Source organism: Silurus aristotelis (assembly GCF_946808225.1).
Source record: "Silurus aristotelis genome assembly, chromosome: 2".
Lineage (NCBI taxonomy): Eukaryota > Metazoa > Chordata > Actinopteri > Siluriformes > Siluridae > Silurus > Silurus aristotelis.
The window spans coordinates 38,072,854-38,096,853 of record NC_139575.1 but is presented as its reverse complement, the minus strand read 5'-3'; the positions used below and the strand labels follow the sequence as shown (position 1 = coordinate 38,096,853).

The following is a 24,000-nucleotide window of genomic DNA, read 5'->3' as shown; positions in this document are numbered from 1 at the left end:
TGTGCGCTCATGTACACACCTGTGCGCTCATGTACACTCCTGTGCGCTCATGTACATTTCTGTACACACCTGTATGCCCGTGTACACACCTGTTCACACCTGTAAGCTCGTGTACACACCTGTACGCTCGTGTACACACCTGTACGCTCGTGTACACACCTGTACGCTCGTGTACACACCTGTTCACACCTGTAAGCTTATGTACACACCTGTACGCTCCTGTACACTCATGTACACACCTGTGCGCTCATGTACACTCCTGTGCGCTCATGTACATTTCTGTACACACCTGTATGCCCGTGTACACACCTGTTCACACCTGTAAGCTCATGTACACACCTGTACGCTCATGTACACACCTGTACGCTCGTGTACACACCTGTACGCTCGTGTACACACCTGTTCACACCTGTAAGCTTATGTACACACCTGTACGCTCCTGTACACTCATGTACACACCTGTGCGCTCATGTACACTCCTGTGCGCTCATGTACATTTCTGTACACACCTGTATGCCCGTGTACACACCTGTTCACACCTGTAAGCTCATGTACACACCTGTACGCTCATGTACACACCTGTACAGTCATGTACACACCTGTACGCTCGTGTACACACCTGTACGCTCGTGTACACACCTGTACGCTCGTGTACACACCTGTTCACACCTGTACGCTCGTGTACACACCTGTACGCTCCTGTACACTCATGTACACACCTGTAAGCTCGTGTACACACCTGTACGCTCGTGTACACACCTGTACGCTCGTGTACACACCTGTACGCTCGTGTACACACCTGTTACTAGTATTGTGTGTTCATTCTTTTTTCTTCTTTTTTTTTTTTTAATTTTGCAGAAAATATTGTATGTCACATGATGAATATAGGCTTTTAACAATTATTAGTCAGTTTGATCAATTATTCTGAAAAAGTGATGTGAAAAGATACAGGTAAAGCTTTTTTAGATAGATGAATATTGCATGCGATATTACCAAAAATAGAATGAACAAAAACTAAGGAAAGAAAACAGACAGACGGATGGACGGACATCTCTTATGATTCTATCAGGTGATTTCTAACTCTTTTGTGAAACTTGAGGCTTTTTACTGAAGCGAGTTCTCAGGTTTACGACCTTGACAGATAAAATATGTTTTTCTGAAAGAATTTATGGCTAAAACAGAGCAGACAGGAAGTCGGGACATGAGAAATAAATAAGTCTGGCATAAAGACAGTCTGTTGAGGTTTTCCTCAAAGAAAAACCCTGACACTAAACGCATTACTGAAACGACCTTGAGACTTTAGCGCTAGATGGAGTCGACAAACAGCAGAAGGTAAAAGGCGCCGTGCCGCAGACCCCAGCAGAACGAGCCAAAACACTTCACAACAGTTTTCTGATTTAATTATCACGAAAAAAATACAGCATAAAAAATAACACAGGTTTTTGTTATTTTCTTTCCTCAGTAAAAGCCCACAAGGACACGTAAAGACACAATTACTTCATTTTAACAAAATCCAACTGGATACATACATTTATTACTCGCTACTGTGTTAGCAAACAAGTAATAACCTCCTGAGGTAACTTTACTGAGGTCATTGTTAGCCGTATTAACTGTTAGCTTGCTAGCAATGACTTACTGGGATAATTGCTTTAACTGTAATTTTGTTAGGAAGCAAGTTAGGAATCTCCTAAGCTAATTTTCTAACCAAATGTAGAAAGCTGTTAGCTAAATTCAATTTAGCAAGCTAGTAATGACCTTTTCAGCTATTTCACTCAACTAGAACTTAAAATTACTTCAGGAGTTTATTTCTAAAAGACGGGTTTACGTCTATATAGCTAGTAATAACAGCCTGAGGTAACTGTTTGCTGTGTTTAAGTTAGAAAGTTAGTAAGGACCTTTTTAGCTAGTACACTTAACTACAAAAATTATTATCAGTGTTTATTACTAAAATACCGGTAATAAATATGTAGCTAACTTTTTTCCCGAGGTAACTTTTCTTGAATATTAGTCATATTAACCTTAATTCGCATTTAAGCCAGCAAGCTAGCAATGACTTAGTGGGTTAATTGCTTTAGCTGTAAGTTTGTCAGCTAGTCATAATCTTCTGAGGTAATTCTTCTTGAGGTATTGTTTGCTATACCTTAATATAGCATAACTTATCTAAGTGTTATCTATAATTGAATTAGTAAGCAAGTTAAAACTTCCTGAGGTAACTTAACTGTATTTTTTTTTACCTAGCTAGTAAAGACGTCCTGAGTTAAATTAAATTCGCTCAGTTAACTATAATTTAAAATGACCTTATTACTAGCTTTATTACAAACTTAAGTACAAGTAGTAAATATTAAATACAATAATAAGCTCTGGAAGTATTAATTCTGAGGTAGTTTTTGCCATATTAACTGTTAGATTAAATTAAATTAGCTAGTGAGGACCTCTCAAGGTGATTATAGCTAGCTCACATATCTAAAGATAAAAGTACCTCAGGAGATCATTACTAGCTGCCTAAATTAAATACAGGTAACAAATACATAGCTAGTGATGATGACCTGGGGTAATTAAAGCTGTAAGCTAAGTTAGCTTAATGCAAGTTAAACCTCCGTTCGAGAACGGCAATGAGCTCAAATCTTGCTCATTGGAGCCTTTACTCAAACACCACAACTGAACGCGAAAGCGTGAAAGACATACTGCTAACTGAGCGTGCTAAGCTAACAAAAATGAAGCGTTGCATTTTCAGGGTTTTTTTTTTACGTGTCATGGCTCTGTTATCAAATGCCGAGGTGACGATGGAACAACTGCACTGCTGCACAATCAACACCTGTCAGACCCTCCAATCTCTCACACACACACACACACACACACACACACACACACACAAACACACAGAGCAACAGTGATATCATCGTCTGTCACTTACGACAGTGCAACCTGAAACACAACGACATGCAATATAACACATTCTGGAGCGCTTCACTGCAGAGAGAAATCCGCTTTGTCTGATATTTCCATCTTTTCATCTGTCTATCCATCCCTCTATCCATCTCTCAGTCTTTCCTAATACATTCATTACACAAGGACTAACTTCAACACTGGCACAGGGGACTCATTCCTCATCCCTCTATCACTCAATACATGTGTCCATTCAACAAACCCTCTCTCCATCCTTTACTACATCTATGGTTCTTCTTCTATTTGTTAATCTTTCATTAAATATATCGATATATCTTAATCTAATTATCCGTTCATCAAACTCTAAATCTCTCCATCCCTCCCTCTATGTCCATGCCTCTAATCATTCCTTAAGTCATTCTTTCATTCAGTCATTTCCCCTCGATTCACCCTCGACTTATCCATCCCTCAATCCATCTCTCACTCTATGTACTGCTCCAGCCATCACCCCATACTGTTATCACGTCATCCCTCACTTTGTATTTTATTTTCCACTATGTTTATACATCCCTCGATCCATCTTTCCCCATCCATCCATCACTCATTACTTCTTCACCCATCTCCCCGTCCTCTTCTGACCTCCACAAATCACTTCCCTCTTCAGTGTTTTGTACGTAGAAGCCGTCAGCAGTGCGTCATCTCGCCACGCCAAAGACAATAAAGACTTTACAATCGGCTAAGAGCATCATCAGTTATTAATCATCCCACAATCCCTCCCTTTATCCCTCACGATCGCTCTTTCTTTCATCTCCACAGCAAGTTTAACATCCTCCATCTCTCCATCTGCCTGAACCTTTATCCTGAGCTCAACATGCCAAATAATTACTCAGCCTTAATGGAGTCCACAAGACAATATAAGAGAGAGGGAGGAAGGGAGAGAGAAAAAGAGAGTATGAGTGGTAAAGGAAATAAAAATGAGAGATGAAAGAAAGATAGAGATTATTAGACTTTCTCTCCTGTTCTCTTCAGAATCCTTCATTATCAGGGAACTTTTTCTCCATCACTTCAGAGTGACCTTCTTGCATAAGTGTGTGGGTGTATTTTTGTGTGTGTGTGTGTGTGTGTGTGTGTGAGTGTGTGTGTGTGTTTACATGTGCATGGTGTTAAGGAGTTTTATTTTGATCAGTTCCCCAATTGAAACGTCACAATTCTTTATTACGTGATGAACAGAATTGCATAGTGGAAAAAAACCCCACAAAAAAGTCTAGTAAAGAAAACAGTCAGATATCAAACCGATCCCCATCTCACGCTGGGCCTGGACCCATATCACTTCCTTTCCTTTAAAAAAAAATCCCCATCATCATGTCCTGTTTTGTTGAATCGTCCGGTGCCTGGAGCAACAAAGTGATTCGAGGTGTGATGAAGCGGAAAGAACATCGCTCTCCAAGAACAGCACCTTTAGGTATTTATTTTCAGACCGATTCATCAGTTTTGTTAGATAATTAGCACTGATAGTTGGATGCTGGCACTATCAGCAAAAATCCATACAGATAGTTTTTCCAGGTTGCGTTACAGAGTGCGAGCTATAGCTCTAGAGGGAAACACAGACACCACATGCTGTTTATTTTAGTGTGTTTTTTTTATTCATTTTAAATTTTTAGATTGTTCTGTTTAAATGCATGTCTTCCATTTTTCTCAACATTTATTAATAAAATAAATAAGTGTTTCTTTAATTGTTTAATTGTATATTGTAATGCAAATCACCTTCTCCCTCATGTTATAGCAGCTATAAACGCCCTGCCCCTCACCCGGCTCTCTTTTTTTCTCTCTTTTGATAACACATAGGTGAAGAAAAACCAAGGACCGTTACATTACAGAGAAAAGTGTAGAAACACACTACAGTGTCAAATCTGACATCGGAGACTCCTTTCATTTCCATTTTTTTCTGATTCCATGTGTGTTTGAACGAGCCGTTGCCATGGAAATGATAACCTTCAGACGAAGGCATTTATATAAAACCTGTTCTACTGCCGCTGCAGTTCTACAGAACGAATCAACAGCAGACGACCAATCAGAATGATTACGTGTACGTGTGAAATTGTATATTTGTATGTGCACGTGTGTGTGTAAGTATATATTTATTTGTATGTGCACATCTGTGCATGTGTGTGTGTGTGTGTGTAAGTGTATATTTGTATGTGCACATCTGTGCGTGTGTGTGTGTGTGTATAAGTGTATATTTGTATGTGCACATCTGTGTGTATGTGTGTGTGTGTATAAGTGTATATTTATTTGTATGTGCACGTGTGTGTAAGTATATATTTATTTGTATGTGCACGTGTGTGTGTGTGTGTGTGTGTGTAAGTATATATTTATTTGTATGTGCACATCTGTGCGCGTGTGTGTGTGTGCGTGTCTGTGTATATTTGTATGTGCACATCTGTGTGTGTGTAAGTGTATATTTGTATGTGCACGTGTGTGAATATGTATGTGTGTGTGTGTGCATAAGTGTATATTTATTTGTATGTGCGTATGTGTGTGTGTGTGTGGGGGTTGATTTTCTGGCTGGTGCTGCAGGAAAGACCGCAGCGTGTCTCCCGTCCCTCCAGCAGACGAAGGAGGAAACCAAAAGCTTCCGCCCTCCCACTTACTCCATCTTCTCATCCTGCTCCTCTGACATCCTCCTGAACTTTCACTCTATCCCTCCATCCCTCCATCCCACATCCTCCATCACACCTTGCCTTTACATCCTCTTCAGATTTGTGACTTTTTTTTTTTCTTTAAAGCCACCTCATATTCTATTCTTACTACTTTCTCTCTCACTTCTTTTATTCTCTCCTTCTGTTTTTCTTCTGCGCTCTCATTCAAAAAAGAATTATAATAGGAAAAGGCCAATTTTTTATTTAATAATACAAACACAAGTGTGAAAAAAGTATTGATCTAATGGTAATTGTTAAAGAGGGGAAAAGAAAGACGAAGTGGCGTTTTCTTCAACCCGATCTGTTGATTTTCAGACAAGTTCCCGTCCCGAGTCTGATTAAAACCACTCACAGGACCAAGCCATTAGTGAGATCTCTCTCTCTCTCTCTCTCTCTCTCTCTCTCTCTCTCTCTCTCACTAACGAGTTGACACGCGTGAAAGGAAAATCAGTATATGTGATAATCGAAGCGAAGTCGAGCCGTAAAAGGTTTTGGAACAGAAATCGATTGGAGGGAGAGACTCGCGTCCGGTGCTGAGTGGAACGAACCAATCAGGACAGTCCGGGGGTGGAGGGAGGAAGGGAAACATGGAGGTTAACTGGAAGTAGTAAATGATAGAGAGAGAGATAGAAATGGAGTGTGTGTGAGAGAGAGAGAGAGAGAGAGAGAGAGAGAGAGAGAGAGAGAGAGAGAGAGAGAGAGAGGATAAACCCATCATTGATCCATTAGTGATTAGTGACATCCTAATCAACGAGAGCATTAAATGTTCAATGAGAGCGACGATTCAGCAGGGAGGTGTGTGTGTGTGTGTGTGTGTGTGTGTGTGTGTGTGTGTGTGTGTGTGTGTGTGTGTGTGTCTTAACCCCTACACGCCATAGAGCCTAATGTCACCAATATCATACAGGTTTATAGAAATGAATAAATAAATAAAAGTAACAATGTATCATTTACACATTGAAGTTTATTTATTTAACTTTTTCATCTTTTTTTCCTCTCTTCTTTCTCCTATTCAATCCATCTCATTCTGTTCTTTCCTGTCCCTCATTTACAATCCTTCTCTTTCAATCCCTCTCTCTTTCTTTCAGTGTCCCTCATTCACCATTCTCCATATTTTTCTCTTTTCATTTCCTTATTCACTCCATCACATCACTTGTCTTTCTCTCTTTCTTTCTTTCTTTCCCTTCTCGTTTATTTTCTCCCTGCCTCCATTACCTTATTCACTCAATCTTTTTTTATTATACTCCCTCTCCTGTATTATTTATCCTCCCTCTATTGCTCTTTCTTCATCCCTCTTTTACTCTCCTCCCTCTCAATTTGTGCTCCAATCACTCTCTCCTTTCTTTCATTAAATTTTCTCTCTTTCTATTCCTCCCTTCAATCATTTTGCATTTTGTCACTTCTCCATTTTTTTCTTTATCCCTCTCTTTCACTCTTTCCACCTGTCTTACTTTTAGTCTCTCTTGCTCAGATTTCCTGTCTTTCATGCCAGTTTTTCACTCTTCCTATCTCTCTCCCATTTCTCCTTACAATCTCTTCTTCTCTCTCTCTCTTTCCTTCTTTCTACTAATCATGTTTTATAAGCTATAATCTCTCTCTTTCTCTCTCTCTCCATGTGTTCATCTCTACTCTGTCCTTGTATAACTCTACCTCACTCTTTCTCTTTCACTCTTTCTTTTCTCTCTCATTCCCTTTCTCCCTCCTCCTCCAGTGCTGAGAAGTTTTAAACTCTGATCAGTGAAATATAACAGCAGAACTGAAATGATTAATAATTCATAAAAACTATTTGACCAGAGGGCAGAGAAAGAGAGGGAGAGAGAGAGAGAGAGAGAGAGAGAGGGAGAGAGAGAGAAAGAGGGAGAGAAGAAGAAGAAATGATTTGGGCCACAGGGCTTTTAAAGACCTAATGCGTTTCTGAAAAGTCCACGATTCCCACCTGCTGCATTTCTGTGTGTGTGTGTGTGTGTGTGTGTGTGTGTGTGTGTGTGTGTGTGTGTGTGTGTGTGTGTGTGTGTGTGTGTGCGCGTGTGTGTCTGTGTGTGTGTCACCATTGTAACGTTCTTTCTGTTCCTGACAGCAGCCCTGAATAAGAACGACTAATGTACAGTGTTTTTGTAGTAATAATAATAATATTATAAATAAGACTTTATTTCCACTTCACTAACCCGGGAGTTTGTGGGTTTGAATCCCAGCGTCTTCAGGACTTGTTTGTGTGTCTGGTTTTGATTTGTGTTTCTGCTAGAATTCGCTTTGAAAGTGTCTGATAAATATTTAATGGTAAATCTGTTGTTTGTTCTTATTACAGCAATCCGTAGCGAAGATTTGGAACAGAGTCGTGTGTTTAGTGCGGTTACGACCTCACCACCACCACGACTTCTCCGTGCTCACAAATGAGCTCTCCAAGTAAAAAATCTTTATAAAGGAACACGCCATTATTCTGATCCGGTCTTGATTTTTATTTGTGTCAAATTTAATGAAATAAAGAACAAAATCACAGAACGTCTACTGCTTTTATTCTCAACTGCCCTCAAAAAATAGTCACGCCCACTAAAAATGCCACGCCCACAATAGTGTCAAACAACATAAGACTACAAAACTACCCATCTACCCATGCCTATCAGACAGAGACACGCCCACAACAATGGCCACACCTACAACATAGTTACAGCCACAACAATGAGCCACACCCATCAAAGCGAGACACACCCACAACCCTGAGGAACACCCATCAGACAGACACATGCCCTCAACCCTGAGCCACGCCCACTACACAGAGACACCAACAATGCAGACACACTTAAAATACAGAGACAAGCCCACAAATTTAGAGACACGCCCACAATACAGAACCATTTAACGGAAGTGAGCATCTTTAAATCATCCAATTTTGTAAGACTTTTAAGAACATTTTCAGACGCTACAAATCTTTAATTATTTATAGAAACCACAAACTCGTGCAAGCGGTGAGCGAGTGGAGAGCGGAGTCAGACGGAACGAGCGGTAAGAAACTTCTGCAGCTAATGAGACAAATCAGTGTCTCGGCGCCGATCCGCGAGACTGTGGGTGAACCCCCCGCGATTTCCTTTCCAGCACTCACGCTGGGGTTCACCCACAGTGAGTGAAAACGAAAGAAAAGAAAGGAATCTCTGCTTGGTGAACTTTCGTCTGTTTCTCTTTCTTACATAACTTACGAAAGACCCTTAAATATCAACATACAGTAAAAAAAAAAAAGTTTTATAAATAAAGTTTTAAACCTCAAATTATCCAATAAACCCTTTGAAGAATAAAAAAAGGTGCTTTCTAGTTAACAATCGTGAATTCTGGCTTGAAGGTTTGCGTGTGAAAATGCGCTGCACGTGCAGGACGATCGAACGCTGGAACTGAAGCCAATAAAACGAGTAAAATGAAAACAGTCGAACGTCAGAGCAGAAGCTGGAACACGAGCAGGAAAAGAGAGAAATATATATATATATATATGAGAGGGAGAAGAAATATCAAATCAACAGTGAGTTTAACAAAAGAACTCTGATCTCAGGAGATTTGTGTGTGTGTGTGTGTGTGTGTGTGTGTGTGTGTGTTGGTTGGGGGGCAGTTTAGAAGATGTTGCATGTGATTAGGGGTATAACCCCACAGGTCATCCAGTAATGAATCAATTCAATTCATAACTGATCTGATTCAGTAAATTCCTAAATGATTCCTTCCAGCAGTCACGATGAGTTTCAGCCTGGAACCACGATTCCAATTCAACATATTTGATTTGACATTATTATGAGATTTAGATTTGAAAAGCAGAGGACTCACCCTGGGTTGCCAGTTCTCGTACTGTTTCTGCAGATTGGCTCCGATCGTCTCCAGCGCCTTCTGCGGACTCATCGACAGAGGATCTGGACGCGAGACAAATAAAATACGCACACATTATACAGTATAATTCACCAGCATCGATCACATCACGGATAATTATGCGCAGAGTCCGAGGCTTTGACGAGACGATAATTAACACGTCGTTACGTTTCGCAGGAAAAAAACTACAAACAAATCAAACTCCTGAATAAACAAACAAACGAGTGTGTGATTAATTACAGTCCCCCAGCACACTGATGCCCACAGGGAGGAAAACACACTCTAATTCCATCACACAGATAACCAGGGTCAGGATAGATATTAATATTGATTACATCATCGTTTATTACATTCCTGTAACAACTCAGTCATAAACAGGATTTTACAAAAACTTTAAAAAAAAAAATAAAAGAAAAAAAAAAATTTTAATTGAGGAAAAAAATAAACAAACAAATAAAACCTGACTGAAGGAACACAACACACTTAAACACTGGGCATGAATGGATGGATAAAATGTTGAATAGATGGATGGAAAAACAGACAAGCAGATAGATGGATATACACATGAAAGGAGACATATATGGACAGTAGATGGAAATATTAATAGATTGAATAAAAAGATGTATAAATGTATGAATGAGTGAATAGACAGATGGAAAGATGGATGGAAAAAATAGATAAGTGGATAGATGAATAAATGGAAAGATGGATAGAAAGAATATTTACATATGTATTTTCTGGATGGACAGATAGATGAACGAGTAGAAAAATGGTGGAGGGATGGATGAATAAACAAAAGAACAGTTTATTAGATCCGAAGATAATATATTGATGGATGTCTGATCAAAACATGAGGCAATAAATGGATTAAGGAATGAAGGGACGGAGGGATGGATTGTAAATTGGAAAGATGAAAGCAGTCATGGATGAGTGGATGGATGTGAGGACGAGTGAACGAAAAGAACACCAGATGTTTTAAAGCCAGACTGCAGATGGATTTAAACCATATGACCATACTGTGGATTGAAGGATTGAGGGATGGAGAAAAGGAGTAATAAAAGGAGTAATGAACAGAGCAACAGATTGATATATTGATGAAGTGATAGACCATAAAATCAATGTATAGACCATCAGGGAACCTGGACAATCAGTCTGACTTAACAAGTGATGGAAAGATGGAGGGATAGACAGATGGACAGGATAAAGAAATGAACGATCAGCAGTTTTAGCAGTGATGGGGATGATGAAGGGATGGATTTTTGGATGGACGAGCACATAAAAAGAAAACGAAGAGGGGGGTAACTGAAATAAACGGGCAGATGGAGGGATGAAAGGATGTTACCTATCCAGCACTCCAGCCTGGCGCAGGGCGACGTCTTCACCACGTCAGGAGGGTCGACTCCAACGTTCAGGCAGAGAACAAGTGCAACACTCACCGTCTTCATCTACAGAGAGAGAGAGAGAGAGAGAGAGAGAGAGAGAGAGAGAGAGAGAGAGAGATGAGTTGTGATGATCACAAGCTGATAAATGAATAATTAATTAACTAATGGATTAATTAATTAAACAAATGTACCAGTCAGGTGTTATTTAAAAAAAAAACATTTACAAATTATCTTATACTTGAATATATAATAAAAATAAACACACACACACACACACACACACACACACACACGATAGAGTTGTGTGGTGAGTGTTTGATTGACAGCTGCTGTTGCCATGGCGGCACGGCTCCAGAAAACTAAAATGGACAACCTCGACATAAGTGTAAAACCTGCAAAAAGTCTCACCAAAGAGAAAACACACACACACACACACACACACACACACACACACACACACACACACACACACACACACACACCAACAAGCGGTTTAAAGCCATTATGGTCCATTTGGCGCATCGTCACGTCGCCGCATGTTTTAGTTTTATAGTCACTTTACGGGCCGCGTAGGAGCAGAGAACACACTCGTTTATCTGAACAGCATGGCAACTCTCTCTCTCTCTCTCTCTCTCTCTCTCTCTCTCTCTCTCACACACACACACACACACACACACACACACACACACACACACACAGAGTCCATGAGACAATCTTGCCACAACCCGCCATACAAACTGTGTTAAAAAATAAATAAATAACAACAAAACTAAATAACTACATAAAACTAATTTTACATTTGTGTATAAAATACATGCAGTCTTTTATTCATCTCTCCATCCAACACCATCACTCCTCTTCTTCACCCTTCCTGCATTCATTCATTTATTTATTCATTTCATTCCTTAATTGATTGCATTCCATCTTTCCACTCCTTCCTTCTTTTTCTATTCATTAATTTATCCTTTCACTTCATTCCTTCATTTTAATAATTCATTTTATTCCTTCATTGTTGTCCTTCATTCCCCACTTTTTCTTTTTCATGCATCCATCCATTTATCCATCCATTTCCTTCCTTCGTTTATTTTCTTCCTCCATTCCACATTTTCTTTTTTAATTCATACATTTATTCATTCATTCCATTCCTTCATTGCAGTCCTTCATTCCCCACCTTTTTTATCTATCCATCCATTCACTTCCTTCTTTTCTTCTCCATTTATTTGCTCCTTTCCTTCATTCATTCCGTATCTTCTTCCCTTCCTTCTTTTCTACCCTTTCTTCATTCCCTCACTCATTCCATTCCTTCATTTATTAGTTGCAGTCCTTCATTCCCACCTTCTTTTTCATCCATTACTTCATTCAGTTCTTTCCTTCATACCTGTGTAATGACCACATGCTCATGATCACAGTCAATACATTACAGTGGTGTGTGTGTGTGTGTGTGTGTGTGTGTGTGTGTGTGTGTGTGTGTGTGTGTGAAGTGAGAGTGTGTTCTGTTGCTCCTTCGCTCTTTACCACCATTTCTTTCTTTCCTCGTTCACATTTATTTTTATATTTATCAGATTTTTCTCCCCCAGATATTTATTTTGGTTTTATTCCTCCGTTTTTCATCCCTTCTTTCAGCTCCTTCATCTATTCTGTCTTTATTATTTCCATTTTTTACCTTCATTTCCTTCCCTGGTCTCTCTCTCTCTCTCTCTCTCTCTCTCTCTCTCTCTCTCTCTCTCTCTGTTTCCTTTCTTTCCTCCAGTTTCTTTACTTCTCATCATTTATTTAAATGCATTATGAAGTCATTTGTTTTATCCTTGTTTGCTGTTACTGAAGAGTGGATATGGAGTTTACACACGATGATCCCCAACATGATAAAGATTCATAAGAAACCTCTTTCTTCCTTTCATGCACACTCTTTCTCTTTCTCTCTCTCTCTCTCTCTCTCTCTCTCGCTCTCTCTCTCTCTCTCTCTCTCTGCTGCTTCAGATCATTCCTTTTGATTATTCCTTTTGTTCTGCATGTACCAAATTAAAGCTATTAACACACACAAATCTCTGTAACATCTCACATTAAGATTCAGCTCACAGTGCACGCACACACACACGCGCACACACACATAAAATAATGTCACGTTAATGAGGAACACACACAACGTAAAAGCATGACATTCTGCACATGAACCCAGAGTTCATTTCTCAAGACGCCGTCAATCCTGCTTCATTTTATCATTTATATTTTTAAAAGTAAAAAACTTTGAGGAAATCTACAGTTTATAATGATCAATAAACTGCCAGAATATTTACTGTAACAGAGCCGTCATTAAGTTACAGAGCGGCCATTATGTAACAGAGCGGCCATTACTTTACAGAGCGGTCAGTACTTTACAGAGCGGCCATTATGTAACAGAGCGGTCATTACAGAGCGGACATTATGTAACAGAGTGGTTATTAATTTACAGAGCGGTCATTACTTTACAGAGTGGCCATTATGTAATAGAGCGGTCATTACAGAGTGGTCATTATGTAACAGAGCGGTCATTACTTTACAGAGCGGACGTTACTTTACAGAGCGGTCATTATGTAAAAGAGCAGTCATTATGTAAAAGAGCAGTGATTACAGAGCGGTCATTATGTAACAGAGCGGTCATTACTTTGCAGTTCGGTCATTATGTAACAGAGAAGTCACTAGTTACAGAGCGGTCATTACTTTACAGATCGGTCATTATGTAACAGAGCGGTCATTACTTTACAGAGCAGTCATTATGTAACAGAGTGGTTATTACAGAGCAGTCAATAGGTAACAGAACAGTCATTATGTAATAGGGCAGTCATTACAATATAAAGCGGTCATTATGTTATAGAGCAGTCATTTTGTAACAGAGAAACGTCATTATATTACACAAACCTGTACAGGGTGGTCAATACTTTCTTAAAAACGTCGTTACTTTACAGAGCAGTTACTGCGTTACAGAAACGTTATGTTACCGAGCAGGCGCTATGTTATAATCCATATTATTTAATAATCAGTTTATGTGGACTGCACACTGACCAGTCTCTGTTAATAAGACGTTACTATAACGACCGTAATCAATCGATGGTGTTTGATTGTTCAATAAACTCGACTGTTTAGTGATCATTGATTATTCCATTTGTCCAGCATGCAATAAATTCAAGCTGTTAACATTTACACACACACACACACACACACACACACACACACACACACACACACACACACACACACACACACACACACACACACCTTCATATACACTACAAATCTGTAGCAGTCATGGTGGGGTGGGTGAAAAAAGGACGAAGGAAAATACAGAGAAGAAAAGGGGGGGGGCTGAATCCATATATGGAAATGTGGGCGTGTCTTAGAGACAGCTGTTATAATGAAATAAGCGAATTAATTTACATTATTGCGGTTTATTATATTAATATTTCTTTTTGTGTGAATTACAGTCGAGCATACGGTTGGCAGTAGTGCTGTCACCATGGCAACACACAGTCAACTGGACTCAGGCGATCATCATCTGTAACGATTAGCGAGTGTACGAGGATTATGTTTTTACGGACAGCGTGCAAAGGCGGTTATTGACGTGGCAGTAACGGCCTGCTTGTGATTTAATGTCCAGCTCTCACACTTCGTTGTTGGTGTAAATGATGTGCATCATGGGAAATCAAGGCGGAAGAATTATTCCTCTTCGTCCTGCACATCATCATCGACGACTGATTGTGTTCCGGGAGCTCAGGAAGTGATTCATGTGTGCCAGTAACTGATGCTGAAGACGATGCTTTCACGCTGCCAGACTGAAAAGTCTTAATGCAGCTGGACGGGTTAACACGTCTCACGCGGGGGGCACTTATTTATGCACACAAGGAGGGCAGATTTATATAAGGGTGTCATTCGGAATCATAGTTTATATTTATTTATATATTCTGTTGTTTCATCTGATCACTGTGTAGCATAATGTACGCACCGAACTGTGAATTATGTGTATCGTTACACTCCTTATAGCGGCAGTATTGTGTTGTCGCTCCGTTTTTGTGTTGTTGTGTAGCTGCTGTATATAGTCATATTGTTGTGTAGCTTCTATATAGTGTCATATTGTTGTGTAGCTTTTATATAGTGTCACATTGTTGTGTAGCTTTTATATAGTGTCACATTGTTGTGTAGCTTTTATATAGTGTCACATTGTTGTGTAGCTTTTATATAGTGTCATTGATGTGTAGCTTCTATATAGTGTCATGTTGTTGTGTCGCTGCTGTATAGTGTCATATTGTTGTGTAGCTGCTGTATAGAGTCATATTGTTGTGTAGCTTCTATATAGTGTCATATTGTTGTGTAGCTTCTATATAGTGTCATATTGTTGTGTAGCTTTTATATAGTGTCACATTGTTGTGTAGCTTCTATATAGTGTCACATTGTTGTGTAGCTTCTATATAGTGTCATATTGTTGTGTAGCTTCTATATAGTGTCATATTGTTGTGTCGTTGCGGTATAGAGTCATATTGTTGTGTAGCTTCTATATAGTCTCATATTGTTGTGTCGTTGCTGTATAGAGTCATATTGTTGTGTAGCTTCTATATAGTGTCATATTGTTGTGTAGCTTCTATATAGTGTCATATTGTTGTGTCGTTGCGGTATAGAGTCATATTGTTGTGTAGCTTCTATATAGTCTCATATTGTTGTGTCGTTGCTGTATAGAGTCATATTGTTGTGTAGCTTCTATATAGTCTCATATTGTTGTGTCGTTGCTGTATAGAGTCATATTGTTGTGTAGCTTCTATATAGTCTCATATTGTTGTGTCGTTGCTGTATAGAGTCATATTGTTGTGTAGCTTCTATATAGTGTCATATTGTTGTGTAGCTTTTATATAGTGTCACATTGTTGTGTAGCTTTTATATAGTGTCACATTGTTGTGTAGCTTTTATATAGTGTCATTGATGTGTAGCTTCTATATAGTGTCATGTTGTTGTGTAGCTGCTGTATAGTGTCATATTGTTGTGTAGCTGCTGTATAGAGTCATATTGTTGTGTAGCTTCTATATAGTGTCATATTGTTGTGTAGCTTCTATATAGTGTCATATTGTTGTGTCGTTGCGGTATAGAGTCATATTGTTGTGTAGCTTCTATATAGTCTCATATTGTTGTGTCGTTGCTGTATAGAGTCATATTGTTGTGTAGCTTCTATATAGTGTCATATTGTTGTGTAGCTTCTATATAGTGTCATATTGTTGTGTCGTTGCGGTATAGAGTCATATTGTTGTGTAGCTTCTATATAGTCTCATATTGTTGTGTCGTTGCTGTATAGAGTCATATTGTTGTGTAGCTTCTATATAGTGTCATATTGTTGTGTAGCTTTTATATAGTGTCACATTGTTGTGTAGCTTTTATATAGTGTCACATTGTTGTGTAGCTTTTATATAGTGTCATTGATGTGTAGCTTCTATATAGTGTCATGTTGTTGTGTAGCTGCTGTATAGTGTCATATTGTTGTGTAGCTGCTATATAGTGTCATATTGTTGTGTCGTTGCTGTATAGAGTCATATTGTTGTGTAGCTTCTATATAGTCTCATATTGTTGTGTCGTTGCTGTATAGAGTCATATTGTTGTGTAGCTTCTATATAGTGTCATATTGTTGTGTAGCTTCTATATAGTGTCATATTGTTGTGTCGTTGCTGTATAGAGTCATATTGTTGTGTAGCTTCTATATAGTCTCATATTGTTGTGTCGTTGCTGTATAGAGTCATATTGTTGTGTAGCTTCTATATAGTGTCATTGTTGTGTAGCTTCTATATAGTGTCACATTGTTGTGTAGCTTTTATATAGTCATATTGTTGTGTAGCTTTTATATAGTGTCATATTGTTGTGTCGTTGCTGTATAGAGTCATATTGTTGTGTAGCTTCTATATAGTCTCATATTGTTGTGTCGTTGCTGTATAGAGTCATATTGTTGTGTAGCTTCTATATAGTGTCATATTGTTGTGTAGCTTCTATATAGTGTCATATTGTTGTGTCGTTGCTGTATAGAGTCATATTGTTGTGTAGCTTCTATATAGTCTCATATTGTTGTGTCGTTGCTGTATAGAGTCATATTGTTGTGTAGCTTCTATATAGTGTCATTGTTGTGTAGCTTCTATATAGTGTCACATTGTTGTGTAGCTTTTATATAGTCATATTGTTGTGTAGCTTTTATATAGACTTACACTGTTGTGTAGCTTCTATATAGTGTCATGTTGTTGTGTAGCTGCTATATAGTGTCATATTGTTGTGTAGCTGCTATATAGTGTCATATTGTTGTGTAGCTGCTATATAGTGTCATGTTGTGTAGCTGCTATATTGTCATGTCACTTTATTGTGTCTTTAATCTGCTGTATTATGTTTTGTCACGTTGTTGTGTAGCTGTTGTATCGTATCACAATGTCACAGTATTGTCATGTCACCGTGTTGTGTTACATTGTTCTGTCTTTCTTCTCTCTCTCTCTCTCTCCCTCTCTCTCTCTTTCTCTCTCTCTCTTCACACATATTCCTTCATTCATGTCTTCATCTATTACATTCCTCTCCCCACCTTTACTAAGGCCCCTCCTACTTCACAAACAACCACGCCCACAGTGTCATGTAGCTCCACCCACTGTTCCAGACATCATCATGAACAAACTCCAAAACATCAGAGAACCAAAAAGCATGATCAGGATCACACACACACACACACACACACACACACACACACACACACACACACACACACACACTCACCCTGTCCTTCATCCTCCAGCTCTGTGCGAGTGCTTTTGAACCCTCGATCTTCTCTAGGTGCCGTTTCTTCATGAAGGCCAGAGGAAGGTTCCAGTCACTCATATCGGCCTCGTCTTCCTCTGAGAGCGCCACGGCAGGCGAGTGGAGCAGCTCCGTGTCCATCTTCATCAGGCTCCTATACCACACACACACACACACAGTACAATCACACAGTACATTATATAAACCTCAGGTAGATCTTCTCTCTGTTCCTGTGTTTATGCTCCTTGGAGGTTTCTGAAAAACACTTCCAGCTCGTGTGACCTCCAACACCAGCTTACATTGTAAGAACTTGCTTCATGGAAGTTTTGCAACATGGAACATAACGAGAAACGGATAAAAAGTATATGATCCTGACAATGCATTCGTTGTCAGAGGGCTACAAAAGTATAACATGCTCCTGAAAAACGTCACTCATTCTTATAACATAAATCGTTTAACCATCACCACAATTCTATAGAACAATGAGAAGATCGTGGAACATGTGAAGTCTGCTGTGCCAATGAGGCCAATAAAGACGCGATGGAGAACATGGAGAAACTTCTGGATGCAGGATTAGCATCAGCAGCGAGTCTGGGTTTTAATGCCAGCCGTCTCATCCATCTCATTACTGCTGATGATCCTTCAGCTCCATCAACATCAGGCATGAGGGAAAGTGCAAGCTGCTCTCCATCTCCTATTCCTAAAGAACCTTCAGCTCCCCCATATCTCACCTACACTTTTCATGTCTGATCACTTGATGCCAGCTATTGTACTGTACTATTATTTTACATTTACGGTATTTGGCAGATGCCCTCATCCGGAGCAACTGAGCGTTTGAGAGTTAAGGGCCTTGCTCAAGGGCCCGGCAGATTGGCTGTGCTGGGATTTCAACTTGTGACATTCCAATCCAGAGTCCAATACCATCTCCACTGAGCTCCCACCTCCCTGATGGTAATGTGAGAGTAAACATGGTTTATTTACAATATTTGTGTGTCTGCTTTAAAGCAGCAGGAACGTCGTTTGTTTGGACTAATAAACGTGCTCGTTCAGAACCGAGGATACGAGGAACAAAACACCTCCTGATGAAAGAGCCTCAGAGTTTTGGAGTGACAAAAAGAAAACGTACTGATCTGCACAATGATGACGTTGACTATAACCAGTGACGTCATCTGGCGACTTTTAAAGCGCATTTAAGCTACTTTCCCCTGAAAAGTGCTATGAGCCCTGGTGCAAAGTGTGTTTATTTTCTTTTGTGCACACCGTGCAGAACACACACACACACACACACACACACATGCAGTGAAGACACTCGGGACGCGTTTCAAACCGCACATCATGACAGCTGAGCCGGTGTGTGTGTGTGTGTGTGTGTGTGTGTGTGTGTGTGTGTGTGTGTCCAGACCTTGCAAAAGACACGGCCGCGTCCACAATCTCAAGCACGAGCCGCGAGAAAAATCCGAAGATGGTCGTCTGGTGCTGTTTTTATTAAAATGATTTTTATATCGAGTTTTTAAACAAGTGCACTTTATTGTATAGGGACGTGAGGACGGGTCTCCGTTAGGGGGAACGGGTCGGACGCAGGCCCAGCTCTACTATGACCATCATCTTCACCACCACCATCATCATCATCATCATCATCATTACCATGGTCATGGTCATTTTCGGTTTCATTCACGCGGACTCTCGGGGATTTGGCGCTCCGGCACGCAGCCCTCGCGGCGTCTCCTCCTCCTTCTCCTCCTTCTCCTCCTCCCCCTCCTTCTTCCGGCGCCGTGAACCCAAAAGTGCGCCGAAATCGATTTTATTCCACTTTTGCTTCTTCTTCTCTTTCGTCTACTTCTCCTTTTTTTTTACCCCTCTCCCTCTCTCTTCCTTTCTCTCGTTCTTTCTCTCTCCCTTTCGCCGATACGGATTGTTGCTCAGCACTCGCGCAAGGGCGCCGCCATCTTGTCGCACGCCCAGAATGCACCGCTGCGGCAGCGCAGCGCGAGCGCGAGCGACGCGATGACGTCATCCCCCGGCGTCTGCAGCGTGTAACGGTCACGCGGCGAAACAAGATAAAACACAAATCACATCGCTATCGCGCGCGTTGATTTGATCAATAAAACGCACACGCATCATATAAAAGCATACGTGCAGAAATAAATACACGTTTTCCGGAGTGGAATCACAAAGGGTTGAGGCTGGTTTAACATGCACAGTCACAGGGAGCACCGACCTTCATGAGTCCGTGTGCTAAAAGACATCAGGAGCACGTGCGACTGGTGCTGTTCTGACCCACGTGCGCACACCGTCACCGTCTCTACTCACCAGATTTGACTCCTGCGGACTTCGTCCTCTTCTCGAAGACGCGGCTCAAAGGTCGACGTTTTGACGAATCACAGAAGATTCTTGAGTCGCTTCGAAAAGAAGACTTCCAGGACACGTTCCAAAAGAACGCTGGGAGCTGCATGACGGTGCAAGGGATCGTGTAAAATGTAGATAAATGACGTACTTTCTCGTAAACAGAGGGGGTTTTAAAACCAACTCATGATCATTATTTAGGACTTTTATCATGGGTTGAAATTCTGCTTTGAAATGTGACTGAATCTCATAAATACTATAGAATAGATGAATATACACGTCACGTGCACATTATAGCACAATTTAATTCCTTTTTTCGCATATTCCAGCCCCAGAGTACAGGGTCAGAGCTCATACAGCAACCCTGGAGCACAACGTGTTGAGGGCCTTGCACAAGGGCCCCAAAGTTTCAAATGAGCAATAATGGGACTTGAATCCCCAACCATCCGATCAGTACCCCAGAGTCTTAAACTGAGATTTCCCAGTTAGATTAATGAAAAGTTAATGAATATTAGATGCTATAAAATGCCATCTTCGTCCTCTTCATCTTCGTCCCTTTAACCCGTGCTACAGTCAAAGCAGCCTTTCAGCAGTTCTCCGTCTTCTGTATCCAAGCCGTATTGCTTTGTGCTCATACGTTTTGCACGTGTTTATAAATTTTAATTCAGTCATGATCGAGACGCTACAAATCACAGACGGTGTAATAAAGTGTTTTGGAGCATTTTATCCGTCTCACCCTCACCAAATCACTTTATTTACCAAACTACGTCCCGTTCCCCCGTCCTGCCTCTTCTTATACCCACAACTGGACACAAACGAACAGATCGTCACGTGACAAATGATCCGGAAGGTTACGGGTTCAAACCCGACAGTGGAGACTCTTTCCAGTAAATGTTACATGGGCACCTCATTAGAAGAAAATCTTTTCAATCTGTCACTTCCTGCAAACAAGTTCTCCTGAACATACACCTGTGATTGATTTTACAGTTAGAAGAAACGAATCGATAACTTTTGGCCAATCAGAATCGAGAATTCAGAAGTGCTTCAGGATATTATGAAGTCTGAGGTGAATTTGTGACTCAAGAACATTTTTTAAAGTACCAAATAGGATGAATGTGGTAATTCAGTCTGTGTGTGTGTGTGTGTGTGTGTGTGTGTGTGTGTGTGTGTGTGTGTGTGTGTGTGTCTTTGTGTGTGTGTGTGTGTGTGTGTTCACGCAGCAGGAGCTGGCAGTGTGATGGAGTGGAACACACTTCATTCACCTTTCCCTTTCTCACTTCATTAGAAGTGCGTGGTGAGATCGCTGCTGAGAGCAGTGAGGGTGATATTTATCCGATTTCCCAAAGTGACGGCGTTCAACTGTTTCTCATTACTTTTATTAGAGAACTTCTCTGAGCACAAACAGGAAACAGGAAGCATTCGTTCCCACGGAAACAAAAGTTTTTAAATTGCTTAATGAAGCGACTCTGATTGGTGGACCAACGGTGGGTGTGGTCCACATTCTTCTCGAATGCAGTGCATGGATTCTGTACTAGAACAAGGACGTCCATTTTTCTGGAGCAGAAGACCGAGATGATGAGGGATCTACAGACGTTGTCAAGCAAGGAGGTGCTGAAAAAGATCTACCAAGAGCCAAGCTGAGAACCTCCAGAACAACCACAATTCATCCTTCTGATACATGAAGAGTGGTGGAAAGAAAAAAGGCCAAAACAGATGAAAAAATCACAAACATCACCTGCGAAAAAGACGTGTTTATTCGAGAAAGTCGCATGTTATAACAGAAACCGCTGCTGTACATGTGAGAAATTAGCATGTGGAAATAAATACAGGGTGGAGAATAAAGGAATAATAAACAAATTCACAATCTACTGGTAAAACATGAAAATAAAAGTGAAACCTCCGAAAATGAATCACATGGAAATACGTGTGAAAAACGTCATAATAAACAAATCGAACTGCCAAGTGAAAATAAAATCACACACGAAATTATTGCAAATGAAACCATGTGGACAAACAAATCATAAAAAAACTACTGATGGATGTGAAACTGAATCAGGTGATTTCTGCTGAACAAATTCTAACCCACGTGTAAAAAAACCAGTAGAAAATAAATGAATCATCTGATAAATCACACAGACACGTGAATCATCAGGGTGAAACCTGAGGTCTGAAAGCCGCATGTGTAAAATGTCATGAGTGAATGTGAAGAGAAATAAAATCCTACCAAGCAAAAGCACAGGCTGCCTGATGAACCACGTCCAGTGTAAAGGTGTGTGTGTGTGTGTGTGTGTGTGTGTGTGTGTGTGTGTGTGTGTTGGTGTTATTTGTAGCAGTAGTAAATTAATTACAGTCTGAGTGGTCTTGGGATCCATCCATCCATCCATACATCCATATCCATCCATCCATCCTCCATGGTTCTGTCACCTCTGACGATGCACTGAATATGCAGGAACATTCAGTTGCTCCAAAGTTCTATTGGAGTCTGTGTGTGAAACAGAGTCTAACCATCAGAATAGTTGAATTGTAACGTCTGGACCATAAACCCTCAGAAGACTCTGGTTGGTCTGGCCCACATTCCTCATAAATGAAGGCTCTTGAGTACACTGTTCCTGTACCAGAACAAAGACTTTCACTTTATCTGGTGCAGAAGACTGAGATGATGAGGGATCAACAGAAATTGTTAATAGGACATGGTGAATAAGACAGTTCTACCAAGAGCCAACCTGAGAACTTCCAGAACAACCACAGTTCGTTCTCTAAATCACAATACCATCTGATTACATTTTTGTGATGTTGCTGAAGTTCATGGAATTCAATTAAACATCTTGTCCAAGTTCTCAGTATGGGTTCTCTGGAGGTTCATTGATCAGGTGTGTGTTCCTGGTCCCAACATTGTTATTGGGTTGGTCCTATTTGAGGCTTTGGCTTTCTCATCAATCTCATCAGTCAAAGCTGAGCCATGTCCAACCTTAATCCAGGAAGTGATCTCAGGGTCTCTCAAAACTTATCAACACACCATGTACTTCTGCATCTCATTCTCAATTCATCTCCTTTTCTTTTCAACTTACCCAGATCCAGTCTGACCTCCATAACCTGAGCTTTCCCTGCAGTGGTCACGGAGCAGCATATCCAATCTGCTCCAAGAACAACCCGGTCCTGGACGTGATGGAGGTTGGGACCTTCTCAGAAAGGAATCATGTGAGAAAATTGCCAAGGCTTCATTTTACTTTCAGGAGCTGCAGAAGAACTAATCTTGAAGCTGCAGAGCATGAAGTCTAATTCAGGAGAAGTGGGAGCAAAGGAGATATTTTCTTCTGCAACAAATCTGTCAGGACGTGTATCGCTGCAGAGCAGAGCGAGGTGGAGCCAGACGTGTGAAACGAGCCCCTGCTGAGATCTTACACACTCACTTCAAAACAAATCATTATATACATTCAGTTTTACTGAAATCATACACACATGCAGGTCCAGGAAGAACCTGGAGATCTATGCTTGTCTTCTTCATGTTCATCATGTTTTATTCTTCCCTTCCCCTTTAATGAATCTAATAATGCTGAGTCGTATTCTCGATTAAGGGCCTTGTTCAGTTGCCCAGCAGTAGCAGCTTGGTGGTGCTGGGATTTGAACTCATGACCTTCTGATTTAAAGTCCAATGCCTTAACCAATGAGCTCCCACCTTTCTCTCTCTCTCTCTCTCTCTCTCTAGTCAGATATCTGTTATAGGTCGCTGTGTTAATTATTTACAGGAAGTCCCGCCCCCTCTGGCTGAACCTTGCAGATCTGTATGTAGCTGAATGATGACATGTTTCTCCAGCACTGCAATGTTCAGCAACTCAGTGTGTGTTTGTGTGTGTATAAATACAGAATATACTATTCTTAAAAAAATCAGATATGTTTGTCCAGTGTGCATTTACACACACACACACACACACACACACACACTTGTTCACGGTGGGTAGAAACTCAGTGTGTGACAGTGACTCAGTGTGTTATGAGTGGGATTAATCTTACACTCACCAACACTCTTAACCCCCCCCCCCCACACACACACACACACACAGTCTGTGGGTGATTAA

At 40.4% G+C, this 24,000-nt stretch overlaps 1 protein-coding gene across 7 annotated transcripts in view; it reads right to left on the bottom strand.

The window, feature by feature from the left end:
- Nucleotides 1–19,595, bottom strand: part of rptor (regulatory associated protein of MTOR, complex 1) — a 66,804-nt gene extending 47,209 nt beyond the window's left edge. For 6 of the 7 annotated variants that reach the window (XM_083524978.1, XM_083524980.1, XM_083524982.1 and 3 more), the window contains exons 1-4: nt 18,984–19,595; nt 17,561–17,735; nt 10,765–10,867; nt 9,384–9,466 (exon numbers count right to left, since the gene is read on the bottom strand). In XM_083524978.1, coding sequence (XP_083381104.1) covers nt 9,384–9,466; nt 10,765–10,867; nt 17,561–17,728 — 354 coding nt within the window. In that variant the 5' untranslated portion in view covers nt 17,729–17,735; nt 18,984–19,595. The remainder of the gene's footprint in view (nt 1–9,383; nt 9,467–10,764; nt 10,868–17,560; nt 17,736–18,983) is intronic. The other variant, XM_083524979.1, reaches the window with a different exon arrangement.
- Between the last annotated feature and the right edge of the window lie 4,405 nt (nt 19,596–24,000).